This window comes from Saccoglossus kowalevskii, chromosome 3 (genome assembly GCF_978046115.1).
Source record: "Saccoglossus kowalevskii chromosome 3, keSacKowa6.1, whole genome shotgun sequence".
NCBI lineage: Eukaryota > Metazoa > Hemichordata > Enteropneusta > Harrimaniidae > Saccoglossus > Saccoglossus kowalevskii.
In genome coordinates, this window is record NC_140643.1 from 9313846 (window position 1) to 9333774 (window position 19929).

Here is a 19929-nt window from a genome sequence, read left to right on the forward strand (position 1 = left end):
AGGAATGGAAACAGGCTGCGTTTTTAACTTCAATTGATGCAACAGATCAATATCTTGCTGCTGTGGTATCTGCAGTTGTTGTAGCAGCTCTCCACTAGACTGTCCTGCAGACTGCATACTATGTGATGCTTGTTTAGTTGCAAGCTGCTGAAACATGCTGCCATCGCTACGAGGCAGCACTGCTTGGGATGGCATAGTCCCATCATAACCAGTATTTTTATTTTCAGCATGATGTAATCTCTGTTTTTGTTTCTTTGGATGCATCTTCTGTTGATGAGGTGGAGTAGTGACTTGTTCACCTTTCTTTGGAGAGTCTGCCTTCAAGGCTACTGGCTTCACCACAAGATTTCCTGTAGTAGCTGTCCCTTCAGGTGGCGCTTTCGTCATGTGTTTAGGTTCTTCCTTCTTAGGGGTTGGGTGAGTCTGAAAAATAAAATTTTCAAGATGCAAAAATATAAAGAAGAAGATGAAGAGAAAAAAGTTTTTGTATAAAACTAATGATATAATTTTTATCAAGAAGCTGGTATTGAAATACTTATATCCCCTACACTGGTGTACATCAGGTTTAACAACTGTTGAAGGACATAATTCCCCTACACTGGTGTACATCAGGTTTAACAACTGTTGAAGGACATAATTCCCCTACACTGGTGTACATCAGGTTTAACAACTGTTGAAGGACATAATTCCCCTACACTGGTGTACATCAGGTTTAACAACTGTTGAAGGACATAATTCCCCTACACTGGTGTACATCAGGTTTAACAACTGTTGAAGGACATAATTCCCCTACACTGGTGTACATCAGGTTTAACAACTGTTGAAGGACATAATTCCCCTACACTGGTGTACATCAGGTTTAACAACTGTTGAAGGACATAATTCCCCTACACTGATGTACATCAGGTTTAACAACTGTTGAAGGACATAATTCCCCTGCACTAATGTACATCAGGTTTAACAACTGTTGAAGGACATAATTCCCCTACACTGGTGTACATCAGGTTTAACAACTGTTGAAGGACATAATTCCCCTACACTGGTGTACATCAGGTTTAACAACTGTTGAAGGACATAATTCCCCTACACTGATGTACATCAGGTTTAACAACTGTTGAAGGACATAATTCCCCTACACTGATGTACATCAGGTTTAACAACTGTTGAAGGACATAATTCCCCTGCACTAATGTACATCAGGTTTAACAACTGCTGAAGGACATAATTCCCCTACACTGATGTACATCAGGTTTAACAACTGTTGAAGGACATAATTCCCCTACACTGGTGTACATCAGGTTTAACAACTGTTGAAGGACATAATTCCCCTACACTGGTGTACATCAGGTTTAACAACTGTTGAAGGACATAATTCCCCTACACTGATGTACATCAGGTTTAACAACTGTTGAAGGACATAATTCCCCTACACTGGTGTACATCAGGTTTAACAACTGTTGAAGGACATAATTCCCCTACACTGATGTACATCAGGTTTAACAACTGTTGAAGGACATAATTCCCCTACACTGATGTACATCAGGTTTAACAACTGTTGAAGGACATAATTCCCCTACACTGGTGTACATCAGGTTTAACAACTGTTGAAGGACATAATTCCCCTACACTGGTGTACATCAGGTTTAACAACTGTTGAAGGACATAATTCCCCTACACTGGTGTACATCAGGTTTAACAACTGTTGAAGGACATAATTCCCCTACACTGGTGTACATCAGGTTTAACAACTGTTGAAGGACATAATTCCCCTACACTGGTGTACATCAGGTTTAACAACTGTTGAAGGACATAATTCCCCTACACTGGTGTACATCAGGTTTAACAACTGTTGAAGGACATAATTCCCCTACACTGGTGTACATCAGGTTTAACAACTGTTGAAGGACATAATTCCCCTACACTGGTGTACATCAGGTTTAACAACTGTTGAAGGACATAATTCCCCTACACTGGTGTACATCAGGTTTAACAACTGTTGAAGGACATAATTCCCCTACACTGGTGTACATCAGGTTTAACAACTGTTGAAGGACATAATTCCCCTACACTGGTGTACATCAGGTTTAACAACTGTTGAAGGACATAATTCCCCTACACTGGTGTACATCAGGTTTAACAACTGCTGAAGGACATAATTCCCCTACACTGATGTACATCAGGTTTAACAACTGTTGAAGGACATAATTCTCCTGCACTAATGTACATCAGGTTTAACAACTGTTGAAGGACATAATTCCCCTACACTGGTGTACATCAGGTTTAACAACTGTTGAAGGACATAATTCTCCTGCACTAATGTACATCAGGTTTAACAACTGTTGAAGGACATAATTCTCCTGCACTAATGTACATCAGGTTTAACAACTGTTGAAGGACATAATTCTCCTGCACTAATGTACATCAGGTTTAACAACTGTTGAAGGACATAATTCCCCTACACTGATGTACATCAGGTTTAACAACTGTTGAAGGACATAATTCCCCTACACTGGTGTACATCAGGTTTAACAACTGTTGAAGGACATAATTCTCCTGCACTAATGTACATCAGGTTTAACAACTGTTGAAGGACATAATTCTCCTGCACTAATGTACATCAGGTTTAACAACTGTTGAAGGACATAATTCCCCTACACTGATGTACATCAGGTTTAACAACTGTTGAAGGACATAATTCCCCTACACTGGTGTACATCAGGTTTAACAACTGTTGAAGGACATAATTCTCCTGCACTAATGTACATCAGGTTTAACAACTGTTGAAGGACATAATTCTCCTGCACTAATGTACATCAGGTTTAACAACTGTTGAAGGACATAATTCTCCTGCACTAATGTACATCAGGTTTAACAACTGTTGAAGGACATAATTCCCCTGCACTAATGTACATCAGGTTTAACAACTGTTGAAGGACATAATTCTCCTGCATTAATGTACATCAGGTTTAACAACTGTTGAAGGACATAATTCCCCTGCACTAATGTACATCAGGTTTAACAACTGTTGAAGGACATAATTCTCCTGCACGAATGTACATCAGGTTTAACAACTGTTGAAGGACATAATTCCCCTACACTGGTGTACATCAGGTTTAACAACTGTTGAAGGACATAATTCCCCTACACCGGTGTACATCAGGTTTAACAACTGTTGAAGGACATAATTCCCCTAAACGATGTACATCAGGTTTAACAACTGTTGAAGGACATAATTCTCCTGCACTGATGTACATCAGGTTTAACAACTGTTGAAGGACATAATCCCCCTAAACGATGTACATCAGGTTTAACAACTGTTGAAGGACATAATTCTCCTGCACTAATGTACATCAGGTTTAACAACTGTTGAAGGACATAATTCCCCTAACACTGGTGTACATCAGGTTTAACAACTGTTGAAGGACATAATTTAACTCTGCTTAATTTCATTTGGTTACAAGTCTCAATCAAAATTTATTTTATTAAGGACTCTAGCACTCAAAAAATCAACCTCTTAGGCAGTAGACAGCCATCCAATATTTGGGTGTTTTTGTTTATTACCATTCCAAGTATTACCCATACACAATGTCAAGACTATCTCACTTTCAAATGGCAATTAATAACTACTATTTGAACTCAAGATCCTGTTTACTTTCTAAAATGTAAATGTAAGAATCATAATTAGTGGCTTTGACCTTCCCATTAGGTTGGTGACCTGGGGTACAGTGGCTTAGACCCCCTCCCCCCATTAGGTCAGTTACTCAGTCACACAGGATACAGTAGCTTTGGTTTCCCATTGAGTCTGTATACACACTATTTGTCTACTTTTATCAATAACATCATCACCAGCAAAGGTGAGGCGAGATAATTTACTTTGTCATAAACATGAAACACTTTTGTCTTTTTTAAAAATGTTGTTGATTGCATGTTTATAGTTATTTGGTAGTACTGCAAACAAAATTCACAGGTTATTCATGTGATGGAAAGTGTTAAAATAGCGGGCCTGCTCCATTTTCCTCAGTTGCTACCTTAATCCAACAAATTTGAACATAGTATTTGATCACTCTTCTACAATTTAATTTCAAACATGAATTTAGTACGACTCTTTATGTTTTATGGTTGAAGGAGAAGTTGCTACAAGCATTACAAACTAGGATTACTTCAATGATGCAAGACAAATTGACTGGGAAATAGCAGTTTTCATAATCAGTTTATATTGGCTCCTGTAGTGAATTAGTCTCCTAGGCACACAACATATTATTGTTACAGTGTTTTCCATTCAGTGCAGCTTAAAATTACCTTTGCATACTCAACATGTGCTTTATTTAATAACTGCATAATATCAGTTTCTTTCTTTGTCTCTTGCTGATTGCACTCTTCTGATGAGTGTTTTTGTCCATCACCACCTCCTTTCACATACTCATCTTGGGCCTTTGTCAACATTTGCATTATATCAACCTGACTCTTTGCTTTATTGCCTGTGAGGACAATCTTTGTAGAACCTACACTAGGGTTTGATGCAACATCTGTGTCCTTGTGAGACGATTCACATGACATTCTGTAATAGATCACATGATGAAGAGAGAACAAATAGATGATTTGAAAGTCAATGATTGAAACACAAAAACATGGTAGAAATTTTTTTACCATGTACAATAAATGCATACAGAGCATACCCATTTAAAAATTCAATTCTGCATAATGTGTATAGTGAGAGGTAGGAACAGGACTGATTCAGTGCGAGGTACATGTAGGAACAGAGCTGATTCAGTGCGAGGTAGGAACAGGGCTGATTCAGTGCGAGGTAGGAACAGGGCTGATTCAGTGCGAGGTAGGAACAGGGCTGATTCAGTGTGAGGTAGGAACAGGGCTGATTCAGTGTGAGGTAGGAACAGGGCTGATTCAGTGCGAGGTAGGAACAGGGCTGATTCAGTGCGAGGTAGGAACAGGGCTGATTCAGTGCGAGGTAGGAACAGGGCTGATTCAGTGCGAGGTAGGAACAGGGCCGACTCAGTGTGAGGTAGGAACAGGGCCGACTCAGTGTGAGGTAGGAACAGGGCCGACTCAGTGTGAGGTAGGAACAGGGCCGACTCAGTGTGAGGTAGGAACAGGGCCGACTCAGTGCGAGGTAGGCTACAGGGCCGACTCAGTGCGAGGTAGGAACAGGGCCGACTCAGTGCAAGGTAGGAACAGGGCCGACTCAGTGCAAGGTAGGAACAGGGCCGACTCAGTGTGAGGTAGGAACAGGGCCGACTCAGTGTAAGGTAGGAACAGGGCCGATTCAGTGTGAAGTAGGAACAGGGCCGACTCAGTGTGAGGTAGGAACAGGGCCGACTCAGTGTGAGGTAGGAACAGGGCCGACTCAGTGTGAGGTAGGAACAGGGCCAACTCAGTGTGAGGTAGGAACAGGGCCGATTCAGTGTGAGGTAGGAACAAGGTATTAGACCTGAATCAAATTGTTGTGCAATGTGGCAACCAGTGCCATTGTAATAATGTATGGCACCAATAAAAGCTCTATTTACAATCTATTAATAGAATTATGTTTTCATCAACAAAAAAAACGCCAATACTTTTCCATCATAAATTGTCATCTACATGTGTCAGTTGCATCTGTCAACAAGGTCACATGTCTAACAGTCAACATGCTATATACATGTACACTTCAATTATTGACTGGTGCTGGGCACTTTTCTATTCATGTGTTTTTATTTTGTGATTCACCTGTTCATAACTGCACCAATACGAGCACACTCATCTTTATCATAGAACCATATACCATATATAGCTGCAAGGAAAACAAACAAATTAGAATAAAATTAATACTTTAATGGGCCATGAGGTCTTTGCATTGCATTGTTTATGTCACCTACATCACTACAATGGTAATAACTAGACTGCTATGTCTATATGCACAAGATAACAACAGTAATCACTGTACACTTACTTGCACCTTTAGTATTTCTATAGAGAAGGAAAGGGTCATTGACCTGGAATTCTAAATCCTTGGTAATTGGTTCTGTTAAATTATCCATGCTAAGCCTGTTCATTATAGTGTAGCCATTGCTAGGAGAGGCAGACCTGTCAATACAAATTTATAGTAAATAACATTTTTGTTCTTAAGCACTGGCTCCAAATTCTGCTAAGAACTAACATATATTGTCTATGGGTTTTCAGTAATGAGATTCAATCATATTTGGTCAATCCTGACAGTAATACATGTATGTAGTAAGTAGACATGTTCAGTTTAAACTGAATTTAGTTATAGGGGTGATAAATAAATCTCAGCTTACAAAAAGAAACCTGGTAACTTTGCATCCTAACTCCTAAGTTGTAAAACAAGAAAAATCTCATTTTTCACATCACCACAATCAACCACTGAACAATAGAACACTTAGGCCTTTAAATTCCAGGACATTTCATAAATGTTTTGAACTGTTTAATTAGTACAATTTTCACAAGAAATTAATGAATTATGCTGTATGTCCAAGACGCTCGGCAATGTTTACATATCCTAGTAACAGTCGAGCTAGTACAGTGAATGTTAATGCTACAATCAAGAATACAGAGAAAATGTAGAAAAACACAATGAAGTTTACAGAGATTTGCGATGGATATACTCCACACTTAAATGCATCAGAAATCACCATGTGGAATCACCCTTAACTGTGAAGGATGCCTCACTGCTTTGAAGCTACAAACTCCCTCTAGAGTCAGTAACAGGATTTCTTTTGTTTTGTACCCCAAAATACAGAATGCTTTTAATACTGTTTTTAATACATAGCAGAATACTTGTCAGTCAGTCAAATTACAGATAAATATGTTTTTTATTTTTAAATACAAAGTGGTATCTCAAAGTGATACAAAACTTTTAGAACTTTATGAAATTGCACATAGTTGGCAAAGGGACATCAAAGAAAATTTAGAAAGAACTCCTGCATGCTGAAGTATTGTGAATATTGAGACGCATTAAAATAAATTGAAAGTTGAAAATTAGCCTTTAGAAACAAGAAGCTTGACAACTAATATTTGTCTGCTATTTGTCAGTAGAATTTCAGGACAATTTCAAATACCAGTGAAAACATTGTTTTTACCCCAAATGAGCGTTGTTCATACAAAAAACCCACTGTTTGCCATGTGCAAGTTAAAGATAAGAAGACAGCTACAAATTTACACCCCATTCAACCTTTCCAGTGGGGCTAAAACTATCACTAAAACTATTTGTTGAAAGCTGGCATGATGTGTTCAATTTGAACACTATGAAGCAAAGCATTGGCTTTCTGGCAAAAAGTTTAATATTTTTGGAAATATTACGAGGTTATCATGTGAATATACAGTATGCACAAAGGCAGGACATTGTATTGTAATCATACCAACCAATACAGAATAAAGGTTGATACATTACTGTACTGCTTGAATGCAATCACTGAGCTAATCTTATTATGCCTTAGACCTGCTTGTAGTGATAATAGAGATAAAAGTCTAAATTTGATGTGTCAATGTTTGTGTTCAGTTAAATGAATTTATTTATTTCTGTAATGTGTTTCAGAATGATACAAGTAGTATGAGTGGGTAATATACATCTTTAAACTGATAAATACTAGCGAAATAAATAAATAAAACGTTTGAATGTGATGTCAATAATTTCAAATGTGTCAGTGTTGGTAAACTCTCAACATTAAAGGAAACATTTGAACCTTCTAACCAATGCTTATACGTTTTGGAATGAATGCAGAATTGTAAATTACGTCTTTGGTGCAAGATATTTATTTTTATATGCATTTAATTTCACTAGGTTTTAAGTACATAAACTTGACAGGTAAACAATGACTTATATTGAGCATAGTACAAGTTGATGTGGATTTAATTTAGCGAATTTACTTCTTGTAAATAGCGAAATTAAGAACCAGCGATTATTGCATTTACACTATTTTAATCAAGAACATTTGTCTATTGTATTAATCACCAAATCAGATAGACATAAAGACACCTGATGTTCAATACAAATGTAATAGAAAAAAATGCTTCAAAACATAAATGTATAAAATGTCTTCCTTTTGATGGCTGTCACCCAACATGTTTTTAAATTTTGTGTAAACAAACAATGTATTTAACACATGTACATGTCGCTATAGGACCCATATCGAACAGGACACAACAAGAATTTTCAAAATTGTGATATTCAGAAAATTAAAATATTAATTATATTTATTGAGTCATTTTGTTATACATGGAGACGTACAATAAATGCAGCAACATGGTACAACATTAAACCAATTTGTGCAGGGTTCCCAGTTATATGTACATACAGTATTTACAGATACAGATGTCCACAATACATACAAACAGCAAGAGAATGTTGTTGCCATGGCAATGCAGAACAAAAATTCCTACCTGTAATCATTAATGTGAATTTCACTCATCATACCATTAGTATTGCCCTCTATTCATTCTACAATGTCAATTTTCCAATAGATTCTGGCATTTATAATAACTAGGTAATATATTACTAAAAGCACACCATCTCCATCAGAAAATAAAACTCCATTTATTAAACTGCTCTTGGATTAGCTCCTGTTTTTTTTGTATTTACCATCCAGCATATGTTTACTGTATCAAATTTTAATATATATTAACTATGTCACTGAATCAATATATAATATGAATTGGTAGACATCACTTTCACTGAAAGAACTGGCATATTTTACATTTGTTTCAAAATCTATTACATCATTCTAGTTATAATATCTGTCTCTATATTTTGAATATGATCTATACTACCTTTAGGCACCACAAGTAACCAAAGCCATACCCAGTACCAGACCTTGAGACACCACCAGTGACCCCACACCATACCGAGTACCCCTTGAGGTACTAACCAGTGACCCAACACCTATACCCTTGAGACCCCACCAGTGACCCATCACACATACCCTGAACACACAGAAGCACTGCCAGTGACCCATCACACATACCCTGAACACATAGAAGCACTGCCAGTGACCCATCACACATACCCTGAACACATAGAAGCACTGCCAGTGACCCATCACACATACCCTGAACACATAGAAGCACTGCCAGTGACCCATCACACATACCCTGAACAAATAGAAGCACTGCCAGTGACCCATCACACATACCCTGAACACATAGAAGCACTGCCAGTGACCCATCACACATACCCTGAACACATAGAAGCACTGCCAGTGACCCATCACACATACCCTGAACACATATAAGCACTGCCAGTGATCCATCACACATAGCCTGAACACATAGAAGTACTGCCAGTGACCCATCACACATACCCTGAACACATAGAAGCACTGCCAGTGACCCATCACACATACCCTGAACACATAGAAGCACTGCCAGTGACCCATCACACATAGCCTGAACACATAGAAGCACTGCCAGTGACCCAACACACATACCCTGAACACATAGAAGCACTGCCAGTGACCCATCACACATACCCTGAACACATAGAAGCACTGCCAGTGACCCATCACACATACCCTGAACACATAGAAGCACTGCCAGTGACCCATCACACATACCCTGAACACATAGAAGCACTGCCAGTGACCCATCACACATTCCCTGAACACATAGAAGCACTGCTAGAGACCCATCACACATACCCTGAACACATAGAAGCACTGCCAGTGACCCACCACACATACCCTGAACACATAGAAGCACTGCCAGTGACCCATCACACATTCCCTGAACACATAGAAGCACTGCCAGTGACCCATCACACATACCCTGAACACACAGAAGCACTGCCAGTGACCCATCACACATTCCCTGAACATACAGAAGCACTGCCAGTGACCCATCACACATACCCTGAACACACAGAAGCACTGCCAGTGACCCATCACACATACCCTGAACACAGCACTGCCAGTGACCCATCACACATACCCTGAACACATATAAGCACTGCCAGTGATCCATCACACATAGCCTGAACACATAGAAGTACTGCCAGTGACCCATCACACATACCCTGAACACATAGAAGCACTGCCAGTGACCCATCACACATACCCTGAACACATAGAAGCACTGCCAGTGACCCATCACACATAGCCTGAACACATAGAAGCACTGCCAGTGACCCAACACACATACCCTGAACAAATAGAAGCACTGCCAGTGACCCATCACACATACCCTGAACACATAGAAGCACTGCCAGTGACCCATCACACATACCCTGAACACAGCACTGCCAGTGACCCATCACACATACCCTGAACACATAGAAGCACTGCCAGTGATCCATCACACATACCCTGAACACACAGAAGCACTGCCAGTGACCCATCACACATACCCTGAACACATAGAAGCACTGCCAGTGATCCATCACACATACCCTGAACACATAGAAGCACTGCCAGTGACCCATCACACATACCCTGAACACATAGAAGCACTGCCAGTGACCCATCACACATACCCTGAACACATAGAAGCACTGCCAGTGACCCATCACACATACCCTGAACACACAGAAGCACTGCCAGTGACCCATCACACATACCCTGAACACACAGAAGCACTGCCAGTGACCCATCACACATACCCTGAACACACAGAAGCACTGCCAGTGACCCATCACACATACCCTGAACACATAGAAGCACTGCCAGTGACCCATCACACATACCCTGAACACATAGAAGCACTGCCAGTGACCCATCACACATACCCTGAACACATAGAAGCACTGCCAGTGACCCATCACACATACCCTGAACACATAGAAGCACTGCCAGTGACCCATCACACATTCCCTGAACACATAGAAGCACTGCTAGAGACCCATCACACATACCCTGAACACATAGAAGCACTGCCAGTGACCCACCACACATACCCTGAACACATAGAAGCACTGCCAGTGACCCATCACACATTCCCTGAACACATAGAAGCACTGCCAGTGACCCATCACACATACCCTGAACACACAGAAGCACTGCCAGTGACCCATCACACATTCCCTGAACATACAGAAGCACTGCCAGTGACCCATCACACATACCCTGAACATACAGAAGCACTGCCAGTGACCCATCACACATAGCCTGAACACACAGAAGCACTGCCAGTGACCCATCACACATTCCCTGAACATACAGAAGCACTGCCAGTGATCCATCACACAAACCCTGTACCCATTTAGGCACCACCAGATACCTATCACTCATACCCTGTACCACCTTCAGGCACTACAAATGACCAATCCTGCATGTCCTGCACCACCATCTATTGTGACTATCATCCAGTCATTTCCATACATGGATCCCATATAGTACATTTATGACCAAGTAATAACAATTAAGATTATACTTGTTTAAATTACCAGTGTACATTTCATGTTCTTGTTTTAATTTGCCAACAATCTGAAATTATAGGGCAAGTTGATAAACATTCACAATTGTGACATTAAATATTCATGGATGTGTGTGTCAAAAGTAAATTAATGACTTGCAACAATCAAAGTAGCTGATAAATCGTATATATCCTAATCAATAATTGATGGAACATTGTTGACTGAACCTACCAATCAATAATGCATGCATAATCCCATTGCTGTTTACTATGTCAAATAAAACAAGCTTATCTCTTGTATTCTCAGCATGATAATACTAATCAAGTATATTCACTTTTAGCTTATGTAGAAAGGTACACATGTGTGCTTAGTTAGAGCAAATAACCAATAAACTTGGCCAGGAAATAGCCAAGAAATCCAGCCAATATATATGCATGAAATCAGGCCAAAAATGTCACAGAATTAGGCCAAAAAACATTTGGAAGGAACAAATGTAAGTGACATTTAAGTAAAATTCAATAAAAAGGAAAACAAATAAAACAAGCCATGCATGGCACAGTCCCCGTTAGTTATCAAATTTAAGATATATAGTTTTGTTTATAGTAATATAGATGGAACATAAACATGACAGGAATATGATGATTGTTTAACATTAAAATGTTTGACATTTGTATCTGATCGTCAAACGAGTATTGAGAGATATTGCTCTGGAACAGCATTAATTAAAATAAAATCAGCCATTTTGAATACATAAATATATAAATATATAATATATAAAATTTGAACATAATTAGTCAAAGCATGTCAGAGATATGGCACTAGAGCTGCATTCATTAATGCAAAATGGCCACCAGTCGGGCATTTTAAAAATAAAATGACGTGCATCAGGAACCCATAATGTCTAATGTATGCACCAAGTTTGAACAAAATCCATCCATAAATGCCAGAAATGCTTGATATTTGATGATTTTTTTAGCACAAAAATGGCCACCATTCGGCCATTTTGAATAGGATTGTCAAACCAATATATCTGTAAATCTATGACATGATTTATAATGGATATTTAAACATTCATTAAAACAAAATGGCCGCCAGTCGGCCATTTTTAATCTTATCTGAAAAATAAAATGATATGCATCAAAATCCTATAATGTCTAACGTATATACCAGTTTAGAACAAAATCCATCTGTAAACAGCCGAAAAATTATGTATGATGTATGTGTGAAGTTTGATTGTGATTGGTCCAGGCATTTCTAAGATACAGGTTCGAACGCACACACGGAGGTCAAAACATAAGTCCTCGTTTTTGGACTGCGTTCGAACAAGAATTTTGGAGCCAGTTGCCTGCGTGACTATACAACTACAGTAGCCTGTGAATTAAAGAAAATACAAAGAAACAAGCAGACAAAATTTAAACGAAAGGAAGGATTAAATAGGATGAAATAGAAACTGGGGGAGATTCATAGTTAGAAGGTGAGGCACCACAATCACCCATACCGTATGACCAATCACCCATACCGTATACCCCTTGAGGCACCACAAGTGACCAATCACTCATACCTGTACCCCTTGAGGCACCACAAGTGCCCAATCACTCATACCTGTACCCCTTGAGGCACCACAAGTGACCAATCACTCATACCCTGTACCCCTTGAGGCACCACAAGTGACCAATCACTCATACCCTGTACCCCTTGAGGCACCACAAGTGAACAATCACTCATACCCTGTACCCACTGAGGCACCACAAGTGACCAATCACTCATACCCTGTACCCACTGAGGCACCACAAGTGACCAATCACTCATACCCTGTACCCCTTGAGGCACCACAAGTGACCAATCACCCATACCCTGTACCCCTTGAGGCACCACAAGTGACCAATCACTCGTACCCTGTACCCCTTGAGGCACCACAAGTGACCAATCATTCATACCCTGTACCCCTTGAGGCACCACAAGTGACCAATCACTCATACCCTTGAGGCACCACAAGTGACCAATCACTCATACCCTGTACCCCTTGAGGCACCACAAGTGACAAATCACTCATACCCTGTACCCCTTGAGGCACTACAAGTGACCAATCACTCATACCCTGTACCCCTTGAGGCCTCACAAGTGACCAATCACTCATACCCTGTACCCCTTGAGGCACCACAAGTGACCAATCACTCATACCCTGTACCCCTTGAGGCACCACAAGTGACCAATCACCCATACCCTGTACCCCTTGATGCACCACAAGTGACCAATCACTCATACCCTTGAGGCACCACAAGTGACCAATCACCCATACCTGTACCCCCTGAGGCACCACAAGTGACCAATCACTCATACCCTGTACCCCTTGAGGCACTACAAGTGACCAATCACTCATACCCTGTACCCCCTGAGGCACCACAAGTGACCAATCACTCATACCCTGTACCCCTTGAGGCCTCACAAGTGACCAATCACTCATACCATGTACCCCTTGAGGCACCACAAGTGACCAATCACTCATACCCTGTACCCCTTGAGGCACCACAAGTGACCAATCACCCATACCCAATACCCCTTGAGGCACCACAAGTGACCAATCACTCATACCCTGTACCCCTTGAGGCACCACAAGTGACAAATCACTCATACCCTGTACCCCTTGAGGCACCACAAGTGACCAATCACCCATACCCTATACCCCTTGAGGCACCACAAGTGACCAATCACTCATACCCTGTACCCCTTGAGGCACCACAAGTTACCAATCACTCATACCCTGTATCCCCTGAGGCACCACAAGTGACAAATCACTCATACCCTGTACCCCTTGAGGCACCACAAGTGACCAATCACCCATACCCTATACCCCTTGAGGCACCACAAGTGACCAATCACTCATACCCTGTACCCCTTGAGGCACTACAAGTGACCAATCACTCATACCCTGTACCCCTTGAGGCACTACAAGTGACCAATCACTCATACCCTGTACCCCTTGAGGCACTACAAGTGACCAATCACACATACCCTGTACCCCTTGAGGCACCACAAGTGACAAATCACTCATACCCTGTACCCCTTGAGGCACCACAAGTGACCAATCACTCATACCCTGTACCCCTTGAGGCACCACAAGTGACCAATCACCCATACCCTATACCCCTTGAGGCACCACAAGTGACCAATCACTCATACCCTATACCCCTTGAGGCACTACAAGTGACTAATCACTCATACCCTGTACCACTTGAGGCACCACAAGTGACAAATCACTCATACCCTGTAACCCTTGAGGCACCACAAGTGACCAATCACCCATACCCTATACCCCTTGAGGCACCACAAGTGACCAATCACCCATACCCTGTACCCCTTGAGGCACCACAAGTGACCAATCACTCATACCCTGTACCCCTTGAGGCACCACAAGTGACCAATCACTCATACCCTGTACCCCTTGAGGCACCACAAGTGACCAATCACCCATACCCTATACCCCTTGAGGCACCACAAGTGACCAATCACTCATACCCTGTACCAATTGAGGCACCACAAGTGACCAATCACCCATACCCTATACCCCTTGAGGCACCACAAGTGACAAATCACTCATACCCTGTACCCCTTGAGGCACCACAAGTGACCAATCACTCATACCCTGTACCCCTTGAGGCACCACAAGTGACCAATCACCCATACCTGTACCCCCTGAGGCACCACAAGTGACCAATCACTCATACCCTGTACCCCTTGAGGCACCACAAGTGACCAATCACTCATACCCTGTACCCCTTGAGGCACCACAAGTGACCAATCACTCACACCCTGTACCCCTTGAGGCACCACAAGTGACCAATCACCCATACCCTATACCCCTTGAGGCACCACAAGTGACCAATCACTCATACCCTGTACCCCTTGAGGCACCACAAGTGACCAATCACTCATACCCTGTACCCCTTGAGGCACCACAAGTGACCAATCACCCATACCCTATACCCCTTGAGGCACCACAAGTGACCAATCACTCATACCCTGTACCCCTTGAGGCACCACAAGTGACCAATCACTCATACCCTGTACCCCTTGAGGCACCACAAGTGACCAATCACCCATACCCTGTACCAATTGAGGCACCACAAGTGACCAATCACCCATACCCTATACCCCTTGAGGCACCACAAGTGACAAATCACTCATACCCTGTACCCCTTGAGGCACCACAAGTGACCAATCACTCATACCCTGTACCCCTTGAGGCACCACAAGTGACCAATCACCCATACCTGTACCCCCTGAGGCACCACAAGTGACCAATCACTCATACCCTGTACCCCTTGAGGCACCACAAGTGACCAATCACTCATACCCTGTACCCCTTGAGGCACCACAAGTGACCAATCACTCACACCCTGTACCCCTTAAGGCACCACAAGTGACCAATCACCCATACCCTATACCCCTTGAGGCACCACAAGTGACCAATCACTCATACCCTGTACCCCTTGAGGCACCACAAGTGACCAATCACTCATACCCTGTACCCCTTGAGGCACCACAAGTGACCAATCACCCATACCCTATACCCCTTGAGGCACCACAAGTGACCAATCACTCATACCCTGTACCCCTTGAGGCACCACAAGTGACCAATCACCCATACCCGTACCCCCTGAGGCACCACAAGTGACCAATCACCCATACCCTGTACCCCTTGAGGCACCACAAGTGACCAATCACTCATACCCTGTACCCCTTGAGGCACTACAAGTGACCAATCACTCATACCCTGTACCCCTTGAGGCACCACAAGTGACCAATCACCCATACCCCATACCCCTTGAGGCACCACAAGTGACCAATCACTCATACCCTGTACCCCTTGAGCCACCACAAGTGACCAATCACCCATACCTTGTACCCCTTGAGGCACCACAAGTGACCAATCACTCATACCCTGTATCCCCTGAGGCACCACAAGTGACCAATCACTCATACCCTATACCCCTTGAGGCACCACAAGTGACCAATCACTCATACCCTGTACCCCCTGAGGCACCACAAGTGACCAATCACTCATACCCTGTACCCCTTGAGGCACTACAAGTGACCAATCACTCATACCCTGTACCCCTTGAGGCACCACAAGTGACCAATCACCCATACCCTATACCCCTTGAGGCACCACAAGTGACCAATCACTCATACCCTGTACCCCTTGAGGCACCACAAGTGACCAATCACCCATACCCTGTACCCCTTGAGGCACCACAAGTGACCAATCACTCATACCCTGTATCCCCTGAGGCACCACAAGTGACCAATCACTCATACCCTATACCCCTTGAGGCACCACAAGTGACCAATCACTCATACCCTGTACCCCTTGAGGCACCACAAGTGATCAATCACCCATACCCTGCACCCCTTGAGGCACCACAAGTGACCAATCACTCATACCCTGTACCCCTTGAGGCACCACAAGTGACAAATCACTCATACCCTGTACCCCTTGAGGCACCACAAGTGACCAATCACTCATACCCTGTACCCCCTTGAGGCACCACAAGTGACCAATCACCCATACCCTGTACCCCTTGAGGCACCACAAGTGACCAATCACTCATACCCTTGAGGCACCACAAGTGACCAATCACTCATACCCTGTACCCCTTGAGGCACCACAAGTGACCAATCACTCATACCCTGTACCCCTTGAGGCACCACAAGTGACCAATCACTCATACCCTGTACCCCTTGAGGCACCACAAGTGATCAATCACCCATACCCTGTACCCCTTGAGGCACCACAAGTGACCAATCACTCATACCCTGTACCCCTTGAGGCACCACAAGTGACCAATCACTCATACCCTGTACCCCTTGAGGCACCACAAGTGACCAATCACCCATACCTGTACCCCTTGAGGCACCACAAGTGACAAAGCACTCATACCCTGTACCCCTTGAGCCACCACAAGTGACCAATCACTCATACCCTGTATCCCCTGAGGCACCACAAGTGACAAATCACTCATACCCTGTACCCCTTAAGGCACCACAAGTGACCAATCACTCATACCCTGTACCCCCTTGAGGCACCACAAGTGACAAATCACTCATACCCTGTACCCCTTGAGGCACCACAAGTGACCAATCACTCATACCCTGTACCCCTTGAGGCACCACAAGTGACCAATCACTCATACCCTGTACCCCTTGAGGCACTACAAGTGACCAATCACTCATACCCTGTACCCCTTGAGGCACTACAAGTGACCAGTCACTCATACCCTGTACCCCTTGAGGCACCACAAGTGACCAATCACTCATACCCTGTATCCCCTGAGGCACCACAAGTGACCAATCACCCATACCCTATACCCCTTGAGGCACCACAAGTGACCAATCACTCATACCCTGTACCCCTTGAGGCACCACAAGTGACCAATCACTCATACCCTGTACCCCTTGAGGCACCACAAGTGACCAATCACTCATACCCTGTATCCCCTGAGGCACCACAAGTGACAAATCACTCATACCCTGTACCCCTTGAGGCACCACAAGTGACCAATCACTCATACCCTGTACCCCTTGAAGCAACACAAGTGACCAATCACTCATACCCTGTATCCCCTGAGGCACCACAAGTGACAAATCACTCATACCCTGTACCCCTTGAGGCACCACAAGTGACAAATCACTCATACCCTGCACCCCTTGAGGCACCACAAGTGACAAATCACTCATACCCTGTACCCCTTGAGGCACCACAAGTGACCAATCACTCATACCCTGTACCCCTTGAGGCACCACAAGTGACCAATCACTCATACCCTGTACCCCTTGAGGCACCACAAGTGACCAATCACTCATACCCTGTACCCCTTGAGGCACCACAAGTGACAAATCACTCATACCCTGTACCCCTTGAGGCACCACAAGTGACCAATCACTCATACCCTGTACCCCTTGAGGCACCACAAGTGACCAATCACTCATACCCTGTACCCCTTGAGGCACCACAAGTGACCAATCACCCATACCCTGTACCCCTTGAGGCACCACAAGTGACCAATCACTCATACCCTGTACCCCTTGAGGCACCACAAGTGACCAATCACTCATACCCTGTACCCCTTGAGGCACCACAAGTGACCAATCACCCATACCCTGTACCCCTTGAGGCACCACAAGTGACCAATCACTCATACCCTGTACCCCTTGAGGCACCACAAGTGACCAATCACCCATACCCTGTACCCCTTGAGGCACCACAAGTGACCAATCACTCATACCTGTACCCCTTGAGGCACCACAAGTGACCAATCACTCATACCCTGTACCCCTTGAGGCACCACAAGTGACCAATCACTCATACCCTATACCCCTTGAGGCAACACAAGTGACCAATCACTCATACCCTGTACCCCTTGAGGCACCACAAGTGACCAATCACTCATACCCTGTACCCCTTGAGGCACCACAAGTTACCAATCACTCATACCCTGTACCCCTTGAGGCACCACAAGTGACCAATCACCCATACCCTATACCCCTTGAGGCACCACAAGTGACCAATCACTCATACCCTGTACCCCTTGAGGCACCACAAGTGACCAATCACTCATACCCTGTACCCCTTGAGGCACCACAAGTGACCAATCACTCATACCCTGTACCCCTTGAGGCACCACAAGTGACCAATCACTCATACCCTGTACCCCTTGAGGCACCACAAGTGACCAATCACTCATACCCTGTACCCCCTTGAGGCACCACAAGTGACCAATCACCCATACCTGTACCCCCTGAGGCACCACAAGTGACCAATCACTCATACCCTGTACCCCTTGAGGCACCACAAGTGACCAATCACTCATACCCTGTACCCCTTGAGGCACCACAAGTGACCAATCACTCATGCCCTGTACCTCTTGAGGCACCACAAGTGACCAATCACTCATGCCCTGTACCCCTTGAGGCACCACAAGTGACCAATCACTCATACCCTGTACCCCTTGAGACACCACAAGTGGCCAATCACTCATGCCCTGTACCCCTTGAGGCACCACAAGTGACCAATCACTCATACCCTGTACCCCTTGAGGCACCACAAGTGACCAATCACTCATACCTGTATCCCCTGAGGCACCACAAGTGACCAATCACTCATACCCTGTACCCCTTGAGGCACCACAAGTGACCAATCACTCATGCCCTGTATCCCCTGAGGCACCACAAGTGACCAATCACTCATACCCTGTATCCCTTGAGGCACCACAAGTGACCAATCACTCATGCCCTGTATCCCCTGAGGCACCACAAGTGACCAATCACTCATACCCTGTACCCCCTTGAGGCACCACAAGTGACCAATCACCCATACCTGTACCCCCTGAGGCACCACAAGTGACCAATCACCCATACCCTATACCCCTTGAGGCACCACAAGTGACCAATCACCCATACCTGTACCCCCTGAGGCACCACAAGTGACCAATCACTCATACCCTGTACCCCTTGAGGCACCACAAGTGACCAATCACTCATACCCTGTACCCCTTGAGGCACCACAAGTGACCAAT

The 19929-nt window shown here is 43.8% G+C and overlaps 1 protein-coding gene across 1 annotated transcript in view; it reads right to left on the reverse strand.

Annotated features, from left to right (window-relative positions):
• LOC102808292 (mRNA-decapping enzyme 1A-like) overlaps positions 1-19929 on the reverse strand; it is a 61160-nt gene that overhangs the window by 68 nt on the left and 41163 nt on the right. The window contains exons 3-6 of the mRNA XM_085496654.1: positions 5945-6078; positions 5722-5785; positions 4300-4558; positions 13-423 (exon numbers count right to left, since the gene is read on the reverse strand). Of these exons, the coding sequence (XP_085352780.1) occupies positions 13-423; positions 4300-4558; positions 5722-5785; positions 5945-6078 (868 nt within the window). The remainder of the gene's footprint in view (positions 1-12; positions 424-4299; positions 4559-5721; positions 5786-5944; positions 6079-19929) is intronic.